General features: G+C 53.4%; 1 protein-coding gene across 1 annotated transcript; it reads left to right on the forward strand.

Moving 5' to 3' along the window:
• The first annotated feature begins 3723 nt into the window (after nt 1–3723).
• LOC149916723 (uncharacterized) lies at nt 3724–17336 on the forward strand. Its single transcript, XM_090145746.1, has 6 exons — nt 3724–4030; nt 4655–5869; nt 10410–10492; nt 13056–14909; nt 15168–15237; nt 17161–17336. Exons 1-6 carry the CDS (start codon nt 3724–3726, stop codon nt 17334–17336), a joined length of 3705 nt encoding a protein of 1234 aa, XP_090001872.1.
• The last annotated feature ends 2367 nt before the right edge of the window (nt 17337–19703 follow it).

Genomic DNA, 19703 nt, shown 5'->3' on the forward strand with positions numbered 1-19703 from the left:
CCCTCACCCTGCACACATTCACCCTCAGTTAAATCAGAAGTCTGCTTATCTTTGTCCCCTGAATGGGCCCAAGGACAGGGCTGTCTGTCTGTCTGTACCATTGTACGATACTAGGCATCAGTCTCTCTCTCTGACTGCTGAATACATCTCTGCCTGGCACCTTCCTCTCGCAGCCTGCTCAGCTGCTCCAGAAACAGCACAGGAAAGCATCCAGAATGGGTCCTGAATATCCTGAATATCTTCATAGAAGGAGACTCTGTAACTTCTCTAGGCAGCCTGTTCCAGTATTACTCTGTCACCCTCACAGTAAAGAAGTTCTTCCTTGTGTTTGTATGAAAATTTCTGCATTCCAGTTTGTGCCCACTGCCCCTTGTTCTGTCTCTGCACACCACCAAAAAGAGCCTGGTCCCATCCACTTGTCTCCCCTACTGCAGGGAGTTTATAAACATGGATGAGATTACCTGAGTCTTCTCCAGGCTGAAAAGTCCCGAGTCTCTCAGCCTTTCCTCATAAGGGTGATGCTCCAAGCCCCTACTCATCTTTGTGGCCCTCTGCTGGACTCTCTCTAAAAGATCCCTATCTTTGGATCCACCTTCTTGCCCTTCCTGAAGACCAGAGTGACGCTGCCTATCCTCCAGTCTTTAGACTCCTCCGCCATTCTCCAAAACCTTTCAAAGATGATAGAGGTGGCAGGTTTCCTGCTATTCTTGCCTGACTTCTAACTCTCAGGAATTCACAAATCCTGAGCTTGGAAGAAATGATGTTTAAATGTCAACCAGTACTTGTGAGTCCCCTTTCCTTCCAATGCTATGTCTGCTAAGATGAAATGGGAAACTGACCTCTAGAGCTGAACCTTCCTGGCAAAATGTTTGTAAACATTTGATTCTCTTTGTGGATTATTAGCAGCTCTAAATCAGCAGAAGTATGAGGTCTGCTACAAAAGTCAAAATTCCACTTTTATTATGTTGTCCCACATCAGAGGCAGATGCTGGTGATATGGACATGGAGGTTGAACCTTCCCACTACTATTCTGTAACATGTCATTGTCACACGACAGATGGCCGCAGAGGAGCAGTCTGACAGAACGGCAACTGGCATGACATCACAAATGAAGCAAAGGTGTGTCACTGAATTCCTCAACGAGGACAAAATGACTGAAATTCATCAACATTTGCTGACTGTACACAGAGATCAAACAGCGGATGTGAGCACAGTGAGGTGGTGGGTGGTGCGTTTCAACAATGACACCATCACAGCAGTTGTGAAAGTGGGTCACCTCCGCTGGCATAGATTTTTACAAGCATGCAGGCTCTTGTTCATCACTGGTGAAAATGCACAGCATCCAGTTTTGTAACATTACCCCTGAATAACTGCATAATCATGAAAAGTGAATAAAATATTTGAAAAAGGTATGTGGTCACTTTGGCACTTCTTCAGAGACACAAATCACTGCAATGTGCAGGGGCCTGGCCCATGGATAACAACGTGATTCAGCAGCCTGGAGTGCAAGAGAAAGTCTACGGATCTGACAATAATGTGACAGGCCCCGCAACTGCTCCAGCCCCTGCAGCAGGCCCTGCATTAACTGCAGCTCCTACGGCAGGCCCTGCGGTTACTCCAAGCCCTGCGATGGGGCTCAGCCGTGCCCTGCACTCCGCTCCCCAGGCGGCTCTCCACGGCCTGCAGCCTCAGTGCTTCAGGCCACGCCGATCTGCACCAGCGCGGGCCGCTCCGCAGAGCGCGGCACATCCGAGCGCTAAGCGGGGCCGGAGAGCCGCAACACGAAGTCGGGGCCGAGGTGCGGACGGGCCGCTCGGGCCGGGTGGACTCGGCCGGGCTGGGCGACGAGACGAGGGCAGGGGCCGCACCGTGCCGGACGCGGCCGCTTCCAGCCGCTTCGACGGCCCCGGCGCAAAGGAGGGCGAGCCCGTCAGCGACGGCGACGGCGCCGCCGGGAAAGGCGCGGGGCGGCCGTGGAGACGGCCGAGGGGAGCGGGGAGAGGGGAGCCCGGCGCCGGGGCTCTGTGACGCGGGCCGGCGTCGCGCCCCAAGGCCATTGTGACGCGGGGCCGCCGCGAGGGGCCGGAGTCCCCCGGAGAGAGTGCCGCTCACTCTCGGGAGAGCGGCTCCGCGAGGAGGACGCGGCTCCCCCGGGTGCGTGCGACCGAGCGTCTGCGCGAGGACGCGGCGATGAGCGAGGAGCGGGAGAAGAAGGACGACCGCCAGCCCGACGCGGGGCTGCCACGCGTGCGCGACCGCCGACAGGTGCGGGCCGGGGAGGGAGGCGCTCGGGCTCGGCCGGGCCGCCGGCGGCCGTCGAAGTCGCCGCCGCGGGGGACGCCGGCCGCGCCTTCGCCGCCTCCATCCCGGTTCTCCTTCTCCCCGCAGGTGGTGCCGCCGGGCGGCCGGAGCCCGGGCTCGTCCCTCCGCGGCGTCCGTCTGCCGCCGCTGCCCGGCCCGGAGAGCGCGCGGGCCTCCGGGAGCCGCCGCGCACAGGTAGGGAGCCCGAGGGAGGCGGGGCCGGACGTCTTCCCGCGCCGCGTGGGGACCGCCCTGTGCCGGTGCGGCTGTGGGGAGCGGGGCGGCAGCCGCCCGCGGGCTGAGCGCTGCCCTCGGTGCTGCGTGCGGCGCGAGCGGCGAGGACCGCGCTCACTCGGCCTTTCTCCTCGGCTTCTCTTGCAGGCGGGCGGGCGGCAGTTCCTGGAGTCGGCGACCGGCGGCGGTGCCAGTGGCCAAAGCAGACAGCCTCAGCCACCCTTGCTGCCTCGCTTAAGGCGGGCGGGGCTGCCGGCAGCAGCACCCAGGCGTGCAGCAGCAGCTTCTGGGGTCTGCAAGCTGCCTGCTCTGCCAGCGGCAGCCTCTTCCACACCATCTCCAAGTGGCAGAGCACGTGCCGTGGGCATCAGGGGCAGCAGACTCCCAGTCCTTGCCCCGAGACCTCCGGGAACCTTGCATGTCCAGGATGGGACAGCAGGGGCTGAGAGCCGGGGTGCAGCCCTGGAAGTCTCAGCTGTTCTCGGGCGTCGCAGTGCCAGACCCAGACAGAACTACGTGGTGTCCCTGAGCTGTGCTGCAGCCGCAAGCCCAAGAGCCGGAGTGCAGCTGGCAGTACCAGGGCGCCAAGCACCTACCAGCAGCCTGAGAACACCAGCAGGAACGGCCCAGGGACTGACCACCAAGGCTGGGAAAGTCCACGCAGCTTGGAGAGATGCTCAGGAGGGCAGCACAGACACTCGTGCTGCCACTACACCATCTTCCAGAGCAGCTCAGAAGGGCCCAGAAGGGCAGGCAGGCGGCAAAGAGCAAGACAAGGAGCCCCTGCCTGCATTAGTGCCTGAAGATGCAGGCAACCTAGATTCTCCCAAGGCTGCACACTCTCCAGAGGAGGCCAATAATGCAGTGCTGTTCCCAAGAGTGTGTGCGGGGGGAGAAAGAGATGTAACTGCTACCACCACGCCTGAAGTCTCTAGACAAGCTCTGGGAGCAGCACTGAGTCTGCAAGATGCCAGAGGGGTCAACCAGGTGGCCTACAGATGTTCTCCAGTACACCCAGCAATCTGGAGAATTCGGGATGAGGCAAGGAGGGAGCAGATGTTGTCCAGCTGGAACATCTCCTGGCCAAATCTGAGCATGCTCAGGCTGCTAAGACCCCAAGCAGCACATGCCAGTGCCAGTGCTACCGACACTGCCCCAGGAATGCTGGACACCTGCACCACAACATTGATGGCGGAGGGCCTCTTTCCTGCACCAGGGGAGCTCCCCTCCTGGGATGCTGGAGTGCGGGATGAACCGCATGATTTAGAAGAGATTGTTGAGACAGGAACTGCAAGACAGTCATCTGGTGACCTGCAGAATGCATGTCTTGCCCTGTCTGATGAGGCAGAGACAGTGTGTTCAGCTTCTCTTCTGGGCGCTGGTCTTGGGCCTGCAGGACAGCTTGAGCCATTGCCTGCATCAGTGCCTGAAAATGCAGAAAACGAGACCACGCACTGTCCAGAGGAGGTCAATGCAGCACCACTCCTGTCAGCATGTAAGGGAGGAGAAGAAGAAATAGCTATGCCTGTGCTGGAATTGTCCAAAGAACCTCTGGGAGAAACACCAAAACTGCAAGATGCCAGAGAGATCTACGGGGAGACCTATGGATATTCTCCAATTTTCCCAGCAATTCATAGAATTCAGAATGAGGCGAGGAAGGAGCAGATGTTGTCCACCTGGAACATCTCCTGGCCAAGCAACGAGAGCATGCTCAGGCTGCTGAGACCCCAAGCAGCACATGACAGTGCCAGTGCTACCGACACTGTTGAGAGTATGCTGGAGACCTGCACCACAACATCGATGGTGGAGGGCCCCATTCCTGCACCAGGAGAGTTCATATCCGGGGATGCTGGCGTGCAGGATGAACAGCATGATTCGGAAGAGGCTGCTGAGACAGAATCTGCAGGACAGTCATCTGGTGACCTGCAGAGTGCATGTCTTGCCCAGTCGGATGAGGCACACACAGTGTGTTCACCATCTCTTCTGGATGCTGATCCAGGGCCTGTAGAACACCTTGAGCCTCTGCCTGCATCAGTGCTGGAAGATGCAGAAAGCTCAGATTCTTCCGAGGCTGCACGCTCTGTAGAGAATGCTGATGCAGCATCTCTCCGCTTGTCAGTGTCCGAGGGAGAAGAAGAAGCTATGCCTGTGCTGGAATTGTCCAAACAAGCTAAGGGGGAACCATCAAGACTGCAAGATCCCAGAGAGCTCTACAGGGAGACTTATGGATATTCTCCAATTTTCCCAGCAATTCGTAGAATTCAGGATGAGGCAAGGAAGGAGCAGATGTTGTCCACCTGGAACATCTCCTGCCCATGCAATGAGAGCATCCTCAGGCTGCTAAGACCCCAAGCAGCACATGACAGTGCCAGTGCTACTGACACTGTTCAGAGTATGCTGGACACCTGCACCACAACATCGATGGTGGAGGGCCCCATTCCTGTGGCAGGGGACCTCCTATCCTGGGATGCGGGAATGTGGGATGTACACCATGATTCGGAAGAGGTTGTTGAGACAGGAACTGCAGGACAGTCATCTGGTGACCTGCAGAATGCATGTCTTGCCCAGTCTGATGAGGCAGAAATATCACGTTCAGCTTCGCTTCTGGATGTAGGTGCTGGGCTTAGAGGACACCTTGAGCCATTGCCTATATCTGTGCCTGAAGATGTGGAAGACTCGGACTGTTTCACAGCAGCGCACTCTCCGGAGGTGGCCAGCGAAGCACCCTTCTTCCTGTCATTGAGTGAGGGAGAAGAAGGAGAAGAACCAGCTATGGCCATGCCTGAGTCCTCCAGTCAATCTCTAGGAGAACCATCAATTCTGCAAGATCTCGGAGAGATGTACTGGAAGGTCTATGGATGTCCTCCAATTCACCCAGCAATCCGGAGAATCCGTGACGAGGCAAGAAGGGAGCAGATGTTGTCTACTGGGAACAAGTCTGAGCCATACAGTGTGGGCATGCCCAGGCTTCTCGTGCTCCAAGCAGCAGATGATGGTGCCAATGCTGCCGACACTGCTTGGGGCATGCTGGACATCTGCGCCACTACATCGAGGGCAGATGGCCACTTTCCTGCCTCTTGTGATTCCCAAAGCTGGGGTATTGGAATTAAGTATGCAGAGGAAGCGATCATTGACGATGCTGCCAGTGATGCCAGCACCGCTCACAGCATGCTGGATGCCAGGGACACTGCAGTGATGGCTGAGAGCATGCCCACGCCCTCCTGTTTTTGCCCTGATACCATGGTGGGTGTGGAAGAAGAATGGGAGGACAACCGTGAGGAAGAAGCTGCTGAGGCAGTCAGTGTGCCACCAAGCATTTCTCATTCCTCAGCTGGTAAGATGAAGACAGCAGCGGCTCGCCGCCGGATGCCAGCTGTCATCAGGAATGTGCTCCGGGCTCTGCGCAGGATTTGCACCTGCAGCTGCATCAGGGGACAGCAAGAGGAGAAGCACGAGGCTGCAAACACCAGGCAGCACCCCAGAGATGCCTAATTCCATCTTGTCAGTGTCAAATTATGATTCCATCCTGTCAACGTAGAATTCTGATTCCATCTTGTCAACATAGAATTCTGATTCCATCATGTCTACATAGAATTCTGATTCCATTTTGTCAATGTCGAATTCTGATTCCATCCTGTCAACGTAGAATTCTGATTCCATCTTGTCAATGCAGAATTCTGATTCCATCCTGTCAACATAGAATTCTGATTAAATGCCATCTTTATTCTATCCTGCCTGAGTGCTGTCTGATCTGTCACTCATGCATGGTTGGTCTCTGAGTGCGACTACTGGGCTCAGAGCACGGGGCAATGGATCCATGTGTCGGTGGTGGCAGCAAGTGCAGAGAGCGTGGGCGTGCAAGGGAGAGTGATTTGTGACTTGCAAAGTGTGAGCTGGCTGAGCCGGTGTGTGTGTGAGGTGGGCTGCGATGAAGGGGGTGAGGGGCTCTGAAAGGGGCAGCCCTGGTGGGAGAGCACCGCTGTGCCTGTAGGGGTGAGAGCACGGCCAGACACCTACCTAGAAGGCCCATTTGGGGCAGCTTTTGCTGAAGGGGCAGTCCTTTAGTCCAGACGCCTTTAGTCCACTCTAGGTCTCCATTTGCCGTTAGACTTCCACACTGTCCATACAGGAGAGTTATAAGGAAAGTTTGCAGATGCTATTATCCCTTGATTGCACAGTTCATGAATCTCCAATCCTCCTGCCACAGGCAGGGCCACCAACCTCCCCATTTAATACTAGTCCAGATTGCCCAGGGCCCCATCCAATCTGGCCTTGAACACCTCTAGGGATGGGTTTGATGGGATCTCAAAGATCACCTTTTTCCAACCTTGTTTCCACCCCCCAAGGTGGACTGGGTTCCCTACCTCTGCATCCGTCTCTTCTGCCTCTGGATCAAGCCTGGCCTGGAATGTTTCCTGGAAGAAAGGAGTCTTTATAGGAAGCAAGAGGGAGATAGTCACCACCATGGATCCAGCATGATAGTTCAGTCACTGATCTTCAGTAGTGGTGGGTTGCCGAGCATTGTTGTTCTGTTGGCGATGACAGTGACTACAGCGATGATGGCAACTTTTCAGTGGTAGTACAAACTTATTTATAAGTCCAAAGTCAGCTCTCTTTGGAGTGGCAGCTTCTGGCTTTGGGATCTCAGAAAGAACCCCTTTTGTTCCTTTCTTCTGGGCCTTGCCAGTAGATAAGAGGGAGCAGGGAGGTGCCCACTTGTATCTTGCCTTCACAGGATACAATGGTATCATCGCCCAGTCTCATAGCAAGCTGGAGTTATTTGGTCACAGGCTATATCTTCCACCAGTAAGCAGTCCTGAGCACTCCCTACCAAAGGCAAACAGCTAAAATTGTCCACACAGTGATGTTGATTGCCACACAGCAACACCCATCACTCATCTCCTAGACAAGGCAGCCTTATCACAAGAAATACCTCAGGAAGCAAGCTTTGAGCCAAAAAAAAAAAAAAAAAAAAAATCAAAGAATTCTCACACCACCACGTGGCTCAAAGATTGCTTGAAATGAAGCATAAGTGACCCTCCATGGTGGTGAGGAAAAGAGAAAAAAGAAAGTAAGAAAAAAAAAAAAAGTAAGCATAAGGGAAAAGAGGAGTGGGAAGGGGGGTTAAATGTTACAGTTGTTATGAAGAATTTCTTGGGCTTGGTTACAGAGGTTGCCCTGATTTGTTGGACTTGTTCATCATCAGTTGAAGTGGTTACAAAGTACATGGAGGATACAACTCCTTGTATAAAAGTTGAATCAAACATGGAGCCATACAAGAAACAAACATAAGAGTTGCAACAGCACAGGAAAAAGGATACGTTTCTCCCGTGGGCAATTTGTTCAGCAACATTTTCATTATCATTCCATTTTTAGACAACAATTAGAGTCATTCAATTTGCCACAGACACCACCTGTGACTCTTCAGGAGTGGTGACACGAACGTTCCATAATGAATAAAAATTAGAAAGTGAAAAGAGACAACTGTACATTTGGCAATAACCATACCTTTAACAATAGCCAATAATATTAAATCAGTAAGTAAAACAAATAGAGCTATTTGTGTCAGCTGCTTTCCCCACCCAGGAACTCCCAGTGTAAGCCAAGATCCAGATGGGAATTCTTCAGTAGAGGTTGTGGTGTTTATGAACACCCATACAATATTACACTTCAGTGAATTCATCAAAAGCGTATCTAGTCCAATTTGACAATATGTGGACTTGCCATGTAATGTTTTCTAAGATGATTTAGTATCACGAGAACTCTCCACTTGAACATTTCCAAAGCAATTCAAATGCTGAGAGATATAAATCTTAGTTTGGCAAGTTCAAGTATTGCTACAGTCTACAGAATTTTTCACAGGATAGTGTGTGCAGGATAGTCCACAGTATAAACCATCAAGAGGAGTAATCCCAAAAACATACACGTCTCTTATCAAAACTTAGACACTTTCCAACAACCATGTTTTGGATGGAACTCCTGGACTGGTGTGACACTGAAAAGCATCAGTGCAAAAGGCTTTACGATAGATTTCTTTTGTGCCCACATCTAACAGATATTAGATGGGTCTCTTGATTCATTTCCCAGTTTGTTAGGAATTTGGAAACACTGTGGAGGAGTCACATGCAAATCATAATCAGTTTGAAAAAAAGGGGTGAAAGAAGGGGTCAAAAGAAATGGTATCACTGTGCAGGGAGTACCAGTAAGCCAGGATGACCTGTAAGAACTCTGAACCCAGTTGTGAAATTTAACAGATCCAAGGACTGATATCAATCACCACCCACACTCACAACAATGCAAAACACAATATGATTGCAACCAAAAAAATGTAATTAAGAGGTATACTCAGTATTCTAGCATGATCAAATCTTCAGTATTTCTGTCACAAAACACAAACGGTTAAAATCAGCCTTAAAATTAGCCTTTCTGTCAAGTGCCCACGGGGATCTTCTGTAAAATAAAACAAGAACCAACTTGCCCTTTTTGGGCTTTGTAAATATGGTTAAAAAATGAGGGAACAATTGAGGAAGTGTTGATTTCATATTACTTTTTTCGGGGTGTCTTTAGCCTTCCAAGGATATTTGGTAAGGGATTCTGTTAAGGTTAGGGAACTGGCCTCATGTTAGCTGAGTCAATCGCACAGGCTGGCCAGGGAGATAAGAGTGTTTCCCTGGCTTATCAGCCTCTGGATCATGACTCACAGGGGTAATTGGCAAGAGTGGTGAGGCCTTTAGACACAAGGTGTTAAATGGAGGATCTGGTTTCCCTTTGTGGTAAGCTTTCTAATGCATCCACCCTTCACTGCCCCCACCCCGGTCACTTGGGAGGGGCGAAGACATCAGTTTTTTATTGGATAGCTGCTCAGGTTTTGCTTTCCAGGTCTTGAGCTTTTGTTCTGGCCACCACTTAACTAATTTCTCTAACCTGACAGTGGGTATTCCATTCACCAGATCTCACGGGGCATCCTTTTGCCAGCCCAGTGTCCAGAGACAATTACCTTTATGATCAATATTCCGCCTATCTGTTTTTACTGACAATGAAACCCTTCCAGTCCCACTGAGCTTTGGGCTAGGTGGCCTGGGGGCAAGGCTGACCGCTGCAAGTCTTACTTCCCTTGGCTCAAATTTACTGGCGGAAGAAATCACTGACCCATATTTTCTTCCATAGTTGATTAACTCTTGGACAGCCTTCTTCCACGCCCATACGTCCCCTGACTGCAGATGGTTAGATGTTACAGTTCCTTCTAACGCTGCCCGGGTTCTCTCTCCCTGACACATAGCTTGTATCTTTCCTTGCAGTTGTATGCCTATGGGTTTCAATGACTCTGGAAGCCCCCTCATTAAAGCAGTCATTCTCTCAGGATCAACAGGCATCATCATAGGTGATTCATGGTGTGGCTGCAGCTTTCTATCATACATCATTTGGAGACAAGCAGCCTTTTGAACGCTCTCTACTAACTGGTCGACTGTTCCAGTAATAGCAAGAGGGTATCCCTTTTCTAGAGGATTGAGACCACCTGCCCAATAGGCAGCCCTCTGTGTTAAGGACCAGGGAGCACCATTGTTGCCAGTAGTTAAAAATACTCCTGGTCCCCAGTAACCTCCCGCTTCCTTTTCCATTAGCTGTATCTGGTCTCCACCAGTGAGACTAACCCTCCATACATACTCATTTTCTGACTCCTTTGGAGAGCGGCTGAAATCTTTTTTCAATTTTGCTAGTTCAGTGGCTGAGAAGGGAATTCCTTTAACATTCATTTGAGGATCTAGATCCTCCCTGTTATTGAATGCATATTCGGTTTTTATCAAAGGGTGCATCTGGGCTGGAGAGGCCTCTAATTTGTCTAGCCTTGCCTTCATTTCTTTCAATCCTTCTAGAGGGTAGATTTTTTCTTGAGGCAAACTATGGGCGACAGTATCGCTATTTTCTTTATACCTTAACTGCTCCTTCAGAACCCCTAGTAAGGGAGCTGCGTCATGCTTTTCATTTTCTAATGAAACAGGCCACAAGGGTAATCCATACCGTATGACATGGTGAAAAAAACCTCAAAACTGACGGGTTTGACTGAGATGGGCAGCCACTGCTTTGGGAGAGACTGGCAGATGATAATTGCTTGTGAATCATTTGTTTTGTAAGTATATATACGTATGCATGTATTATTAGCACTACTGTAATTTCTCTCTTATTTTTCTGCCTTAGTAAACAGTTTTTATCTCAACCAAATCATTTTTTTTCTGATTCTCTCCCCCATCCCATCTTTTCAAATAAGTGAATTTCCAGATTTGGACTTAAAATTTGCTGTCATACAAGCACTAACATTTTTGTTGTATTATGTAGATGTATGAGCAAACAATTCTCAAAAAATTACTGCCATGTCTACTTTGCTGCCAAATTTATATCTTCATATAAATATTTACATTTTATAGACATTTCCATTATTCCACATATTATGCTATTATATATTTACATTTATATACAATTACTATTTACATTTTATAGAAGACAAAAATCCAGTGACACTATTTCCCACTTCCTATATAGTCCAGTGACAATATATTTCCTATTAATAGAAAAAATGCCAATATAGGCATCTGAAACTATTGCAGGTTTCAAATGAAATAAGTTTTTAAGTAATATATCTGAACAAATTTCCAGGAGAAAAAAAAAAACCAGCCTTTTTTTCCAAAACACAAGAGAGTGTGCTGGCAGGATTTTAACTACCAGCCATGGTGGTCTCAATTTATACACTGAATAAGATTTTCACTCTAGTGCCATGGCTATTCAGGAGACGTGTGTATGCTTAACGGGGCTGGCTGGCTGCACTCCACCATGCTGCTCTTTCACTCTCCCTTCTTAAAGGAACAGGGATGAAAATACAATGAAGGAGAGCTTCAGTTGAGATAAGGACAGGGAGATCTCTCACCAAGGACCATCGTGTGCAAAACAGACTCAAGTTAGGGGACGAATGTAAGTTTCTGTCTGTTAATAGCAGACTAGAGCACTGAGGAACTAGAAGCAAACTAAAAACATTTTCCCATTCACTCATTCTCTTCCAAGTCGTCCCCTTAAGTGGAGCAGGGAACTGGGGCTATGGTCGGTCCCTAAAGCTCTGATGTTGCACCACACAGGGTCCCTCTCACGGCAGCCATCTTTTCTAAACCAATCCCTCACGGGCTTCTGACAGACTGCAGCTCTTCAAGCGCTACTCTAAAGTGGCTCCGTACCCCGGAGTCCATCCTGTAGAAACTGCCCCACGGGCAGCACTTCCCCAGAGCTTCAACACCACACTCTCCTCTTCAAGAGCAGCAGCTGGCCCAGCCCTCCTGCCCCACCGCGGCCCTTCTCCATGGCCGCAGCTCCGGCCCGGGGCTGCTCCTGTGGGCACAACATGGCTGCGGCCTCCTGCAGGCCGCGCCTACCATGGGCTGCTTCATGGCTGCAATGGAGATCTGCTCCGTGTGGTGCCCACGGTCTGTAGGGGCCGGCCTGTCATATGTCTCCTGCTTTCCTCTTCCCTTGAAACAGAGGGTGAGGTATCTAAATGGACTGTTCATACCCTTGTTTGTCTTCCTCAGCGATTGCCACTTCCTACAGCTTCTTCACGTGGTCCCTCTGCACTCTGACCACAGCACAACTCCCTGAGATGAGGCCACCCCAAATACCCTTCAAACAACATCTGGTCAACCACATCCTCTCTTGGGATGTGCTTCTGGGTTAAAATCTACTATGTGCTAAAGGCATACTGTTTCTCCAGCCCACGGTGGTCACAACACGTAGCACATCTTCATGCTGTGTAGCTTTCAGCAGAGTTGCTGTGTCCCTGTGGCCACGCTGCAAGCACTGCTGAAGGCTGCACACTGTCTTTCCTTGCTGCCCTCATTTGCCTGGTTGTCTGTCTCTTCACCAGCTGATTGCTGAATGAGGGTTTGAGACCCACTAGTACCATCTGTGGATAAAAGGTGTAGTCTCTTCCAGCCAGCCAGGAGCAAGCTATCACCCAGAGCAGCCACGAGGATTCTCCAAAGAAGCCTGGGAACAGCTACAACAATTGCTGTGGCTCTGTGTGTTGCTCCCAGTCTTAATAATCAGGCTTAATGATCTTCTTAAAATACAGTGTTTGCAGTGCCTCTGATATGAATCAATGTTTAAGAAGGGCAAAAAGGGCTGCTTACTGCAAAACAAATACTCGCACAGAAAGATTAGGCATTTGTTTAGCAAGCTTAATTAAAAAGCTCTACTTGGTGCCTCTTTGAGGATCTAAACTCCTTGATAAAGAAATAACCCGTTTTTCCAGTTATAGCTTCCTTTTCTTTGTAAGTGGTGAGTAGTTTCAAAGATCAAAAGGCCAAGTCTCATAACGCCATCTTAATTTGAAAGATATTTTAACATTCTGATAAGCACAGTTTTGGAATGCTTCATTTTGTTTGCCTCACTAGTCAATGTGCAAACTTAGGGTAATTAAACAAAGTGATATTTCACAGTCAGTCTTTGCATTTAGACAGTGAATGTGTAAGTTTAAATAGGAAAATCTACATACTCTCGGGAGAGCGGCTCGGCGAGGAGGACGTGGCATTAGAGGCAGCAGACTCCCAGTACTTGCCCCGAGACCTCAGCACACACCGCAGATGTTGTCCAGTTGCAACACACGGTGGGCAAACTCTGTGAGCATGCCCAGGCCCAGTGCTGCCAACACTGCTCAGGGAAACCTGGGCGTACGCTCCGCGACATCGAGGGCTGAGGCTCAGATTCCTGCCTCTGGTGGTTCCCGAACCAGGGATGCTGGAGTGCAGGTTGAGCTGCAAGAATTAGAAGAGACTGCTGAGAGGGAATCCGCAGGATGTTCACCTGGCAAACTGTGGAGCGCATCTCTTGCCTCACCTGATGAGGCAGGCAGCATGCCTTCGGCTTCTCTTCTGGCTGCGGACCCTGGGCCTGGAGGACACCTTGAGGCTTTGGCTGTAACAGGTCCTGAAGATGGGGAACACTCAACTTCTTCCAAGGCTGAATACTTTCCAGAGGAGGCCAATGCAGCACCTTTTTTCTGGAGAGCATGCGAGGGAGAAGAAGAAACGGCTACCACCATGCCTGAATTCTCCAACCAGTCTCTGGGAGAAGAACAGAGGTTGCAAGATCCCAGAGAGGTCTACGGGGAGGCATATGGATATCCTCCAGTTCACCCAGCAATCCAGAGAATCCGGGATGAGGCGAAGAAGGACCAGATGCTGCCACACTGGAACATCTCCTGGCCAAATAGCATGAGCGTGCCCCCGCTGCTAAGGCCCCAAGCAACAGAAGACAGTGCCAGTGCAGCTGACAGTGCTCAGGGCACGCTGAGCATCTGCAGTGTGACATCGAGGGCTGAGGGCCAGTTTTCTGCTTCTGATGATTCCTCAGCCAGAGGTGTTATAGTCCAGGACTCGCAGCTAGAGTTGGAAGAGGCTGCAGAGATAGAAACGGCAGGACAGTCATCTGGCACCCTGCAAGTTGCATCTCTTGCCCCATCTGATGAGGTACACGCTGTGTGTTCACCATCTCTTCTGGATGCTGAGCCAGGGCCTGCAGGGCACCTTGAGCCTTTACCTGTATCAGTGCTGGAAGATGCAGAAAGCTCAGATTCTTCCGAGGCTGCAAGCTCTGCAGAGGAGACTGATGCAGTATCGCTCCCCTTGCCAATGTCCAAGGGAGGAGAAAGAGAAGAATCAGCTATGGCCATGCCTGAATCCTCCGGACAAGGTCTGGGAGAAGCACGGAGACTGCCAGATCCCAGCGAGATCAACAGGGAGCCCTCTGGGTACTCTCCTATGATCCCAGCAATGCGGAGAATTCGTGAGGAGGACAGAAACGAGCAGATGTTGTCACACTGGAATATTTCCTGGCCAAGGAATGTGAGAAGCCCCAGGCAGCGAAGGCTCCAGGCAAGAGGTGACACATTCAATAATGTTGGCGCTCGTCAGGGCATGCCAGGTATCTGGCCCACGACATCCCGGGCTGGTAACTGGTTTCTTGACTCTGGTGACTCCAGAAAGTGGACTGTTAGACTGCCAGTTATACTGGAAGAGTCCAGTGATGACAGCGACAGTGCTGCCAGCACTGCTGAGGGCACGCTGGATGCCAGAGACAATGCAGTGAGAGATGAGGGCATGCACCCGCCCTCCTGTCCTTGCCCTTCAACACTGGAGAATGTGGAGGAAGACTGGGGATGTGACTCTGAGGAAGATGCTGCATCAGAGGCAGTCAGCATCACATCCAGCACATCCGATGAGCCATCTGGTGAGGTGGAGGCCATTTCTTCAGCTTCATCTGTAGCTGCAGATCCCATGACTGAGGAGCATGTGTCAGCATGTGAGGGAGCAGAAGATGTGGGCCCTCAGCATGAGGTGAGCAAGGTCAGCACCAGGCATGAATTGGAGGCAGAGGCAGGAGTGGTGCCTGGAGTGTGCGCTGTGGGGAGATGCCTGGAGATGCTGTCTCCTTTCCAACCAGCTCCATGCATTAGGGTGGACAGCCCCTCTGTTATTCCTGCCTTGCCTTCAATCAAAGGGGCCTGGAAAGGGGATCCCTCCCCTGGACCCCTGGCACCCACACCATCACCAGCCAGTGGCATACAGGTGTGTGGTTTTGTTCTCTTCACACAGGTTTCTGCAGAGGCTGAAGAACGTGCACAGAGCTCCGTGTGCTTCAGAGATGCACCGGAGGATGGCCCAGGTACATCCCCAGACAGAAAACAATCCCAGGGAGGGACCTGTCAAGCTCAGATGGCCCACCAAGTGGCATGGAGGCTGACAGGCGTTCCATGCGCTGCCATATCCAGGCCAGTCCTCCCAGGGAAATTCCATGGTGGTGGGTGGCACGGCCAGACACCTACCTAGAGGAGACCAGGAGTGTCCCAGCTGGATCAGGGCTCCTCAGGTGTCTCACTGCAAAGGCTTGGGTATTCCCTACATTGACATCATCATTCCCCCTTATGAGGATATCATCAGTATACAGATAAATCCGGACACCGTGGTCCAACGTGAGCTTCTCCAGCTTCTGTGCCTATGCTCCAAGCGCCAGAGTGGGCGAGTGTCTGTACCCCTGGGGTAATCAGGTGACTGTGCATTGCACTCCCTCCAAGTAAATGCAAAATTGATTGTCCTCCACCTTCTTCAAGGGGACCATAAAACAGCTGTCTTAGGCATCAATGGCAGCCAGAAAGGGATGAGCCTGTTCCTGTAGGGCAGTAATCAATTCTGAAACATTTGGGGCAGCTTTTGCTGAAGGGGCAGTCTTGGCCTCCAGATGCCTGTAGTCCACTGTAAGGAACGTGTCTGAGCCATACAGTGTGGGCACGCCCAGGCTTCTCGTGCTCCAAGCAGCAGATGACGGGGCCAGTGCTGCCGACACTGCTTGGGGCATGCTGGACCTCTGCAACATGACATCGAGGGTGGATGGCCACTTCCCTGCATCTTGTGCTTCCCAAAGCCAGGATATTAGAATTAAGTACACACAGTAAGAGACCATTGACAGTGCTGCCAGCGATGCCAGCACTGATCACGGCATGCTGGATATGGATACCAGGAACACTGCAGTGATGGCTGAGAGCACGCCCACACTCTCCTGTTTTTGCCCTGATACTGTGGAGGGTGTGGAAGAAGAATGGGAAGACAGCCATGAGGAAGAAGCTGCTGAGGCAGCCAGTGTGCCACCAAGCATTTCTGGTTCTTCATATGGTGAGATGAAGACCATGCCTTCAGCTTCCCCTGTGGCTGCAGGACCCAGACCTGAGGGACATTCATCTGCATGCAAAGGAGCAGAAAGTACAGTCAATTTCAAGCACAAGGTGAGGGAAGTCCATGTGGTCAGGACCAAGTGTGAAATGAAGGCAAAGACAGGAGCTGTACTGGAGTGTGCACTGTGGGGAGATGCCTGGTACTGTCTTCTTTCCATCCAGCTCCATGCAGAAAGATGGACATCCGGGGTTACCCCGGCTTACCTTCATGTGAGGGGCATGATTGACAAACCAGGAGAAGATAACCTGGAACTTGGAGTATTGCTGGCAAGGAACCTACAGGGCTGGTTTTGCTCTCCCCTCACAGGTTTCCGCAGAGGCCAGAGGAGGTGCACAGAACTCCAGTCGTATCAGAGAGACATCAGAAGATGTCCCAGATATGTCCCCAAATGGAGAGCCTGCTGAGCCTGATCAGCCCTGTGAGCAGCTCGGAGGCTGGCAGCACTCCATGCGCACCATTCTGCTGTGCCCAGGACAGCTTTCCCTCCCAGGGAAAAGCTGTGCTAGGGGAGCACGCAGGTCCTTGCCTGGTGCCCACCCTGCCCCTTGCCTATTGCTATCTGTCTCCCATAGCAACCGCTGCCAGACCACATGCTGCCAAGGTTTCTGCAGAGGACAGAGGACCTGCACAGAGCCCCAGGTGCTTCAGAGAGGCACCGGAGGATGGCCTAGGGACGTCCCCAGACAGAAAGCCATCCCAGGGAGGGCCTGCCCAGCTCAAATGTCCCACCAACTGGCACGGAGGCCAGCAGCGGTGTGCGCCCTGCCATATGCAGGCTCATTTTCCCAGGGAAAACCCATGTACAGAGCAGGCAGGGCCTCGCCTCTGCCCCTTGCCTACAGCTCTCTGTCCCCCTCAGGTTCCGCAGCCGCACCACACGCAGCGGCTCGCCGCCGGATGCCAGCTGTCATCAGGAATGTGCTCCCAGTTCTGCGCAGGGTTTGCACCTGCAGCTGCATCAGGGGACAGCGAGAGGAGAGGCACGAAGCTGCAAACACCAGGCAGCTCCTGGAGATGACAAACCCAGTCCTGTAGATGTAGAATTCTGATTCAGTGTTGTCTTTATTCTCTCCTGGCTGAGTGCTGGGCTCAGAGCACGGGGCAATGGATCCGTGTGTCGCTGGTGCCAGCAAGTGCAGAGAGCGAGGGCGTGCAAGCCATCCCAGGGAGGGCCTGCCCAGCGCAGACGGCCACGAAGCAGCACGGAGGCCGGCAGCACTGCGTGCCCCGCCGTATCCAGGCCCACCGTCCCAGGGAGAGCCTGCAGCGGCCCCTGCCTGCAGCGCTCCGTGCCCCACACGCTGCCGCGACGTGCCGCCAGTGGCCCGCCGTCGTCAGGACGACGCCGAGCCCCGGGCAGCCGGCTGCCCAGGCGGGCGCGGAGGGCTGCCGCAGTGCGCTGCGGAGCCCGCCGGGGCTCTGTGACGCGGGCCGGCGTCGCGCCCCAAGGCCATTGTGACGCGGGGCCGCCGCGAGGGGCCGGAGTCCCCCGGAGAGAGTGCCGCTCACTCTCGGGAGAGCGGCTCCGCGAGGAGGACGCGGCTCCCCCGGGTGCGTGCGACCGAGCGTCTGCGCGAGGACGCGGCGATGAGCGAGGAGCGGGAGAAGAAGGACGACCGCCAGCCCGACGCGGGGCTGCCACGCGTGCGCGACCGCCGACAGGTGCGGGCCGGGGAGGGAGGCGCTCGGGCTCGGCCGGGCCGCCGGCGGCCGTCGAAGTCGCCGCCGCGGGGGACGCCGGCCGCGCCTTCGCCGCCTCCATCCCGGTTCTCCTTCTCCCCGCAGGTGGTGCCGCCGGGCGGCCGGAGCCCGGGCTCGTCCCTCCGCGGCGTCCGTCTGCCGCCGCTGCCCGGCCCGGAGAGCGCGCGGGCCTCCGGGAGCCGCCGCGCACAGGTAGGGAGCCCGAGGGAGGCGGGGCCGGACGTCTTCCCGCGCCGCGTGGGGACCGCCCTGTGCCGGTGCGGCTGTGGGGAGCGGGGCGGCAGCCGCCCGCGGGCTGAGCGCTGCCCTCGGTGCTGCGTGCGGCGCGAGCGGCGAGGACCGCGCTCACTCGGCCTTTCTCCTCGGCTTCTCTTGCAGGCGGGCGGGCGGCAGTTCCTGGAGTCGGCGACCGGCGGCGGTGCCAGTGGCCAAAGCAGACAGCCTCAGCCACCCTTGCTGCCTCGCTTAAGGCGGGCGGGGCTGCCGGCAGCAGCACCCAGGCGTGCAGCAGCAGCTTCTGGGGTCTGCAAGCTGCCTGCTCTGCCAGCGGCAGCCTCTTCCACACCATCTCCAAGTGGCAGAGCACGTGCCGTGGGCATCAGGGGCAGCAGACTCCCAGTCCTTGCCCCGAGACCTCCGGGAACCTTGCATGTCCAGGATGGGACAGCAGGGGCTGAGAGCCGGGGTGCAGCCCTGGAAGTCTCAGCTGTTCTCGGGCGTCGCAGTGCCAGACCCAGACAGAACTACGTGGTGTCCCTGAGCTGTGCTGCAGCCGCAAGCCCAAGAGCCGGAGTGCAGCTGGCAGTACCAGGGCGCCAAGCACCTACCAGCAGCCTGAGAACACCAGCAGGAACGGCCCAGGGACTGACCACCAAGGCTGGGAAAGTCCACGCAGCTTGGAGAGATGCTCAGGAGGGCAGCACAGACACTCGTGCTGCCACTACACCATCTTCCAGAGCAGCTCAGAAGGGCCCAGAAGGGCAGGCAGGCGGCAAAGAGCAAGACAAGGAGCCCCTGCCTGCATTAGTGCCTGAAGATGCAGGCAACCTAGATTCTCCCAAGGCTGCACACTCTCCAGAGGAGGCCAATAATGCAGTGCTGTTCCCAAGAGTGTGTGCGGGGGGAGAAAGAGATGTAACTGCTACCACCACGCCTGAAGTCTCTAGACAAGCTCTGGGAGCAGCACTGAGTCTGCAAGATGCCAGAGGGGTCAACCAGGTGGCCTACAGATGTTCTCCAGTACACCCAGCAATCTGGAGAATTCGGGATGAGGCAAGGAGGGAGCAGATGTTGTCCAGCTGGAACATCTCCTGGCCAAATCTGAGCATGCTCAGGCTGCTAAGACCCCAAGCAGCACATGCCAGTGCCAGTGCTACCAACAGTGCTCAGGGTATGCTGGACACCTGCACCACAACAGTGATGGTGGAGGGCCTCTTTCCTGCACCAGGGGAGCTCCCCTCCTGGGATGCTGGAGTGCGGGATGAACCGCATGATTTAGAAGAGATTGTTGAGACAGGAACTGCAAGACAGTCATCTGGTGACCTGCAGAATGCATGTCTTGCCCTGTCTGATGAGGCAGAGACAGTGTGTTCAGCTTCTCTTCTGGGCGCTGGTCTTGGGCCTGCAGGACAGCTTCACCCTTTGCCCGCATCAGTGCCATCAGATTCGGAAAACTCAGATTCTTTTGAGACTGTGCACCAT

This window comes from Phasianus colchicus, chromosome 9, assembly GCF_987193195.1.
Source record: "Phasianus colchicus chromosome 9, bPhaCol1.hap1.1, whole genome shotgun sequence".
Lineage (NCBI taxonomy): Eukaryota > Metazoa > Chordata > Aves > Galliformes > Phasianidae > Phasianus > Phasianus colchicus.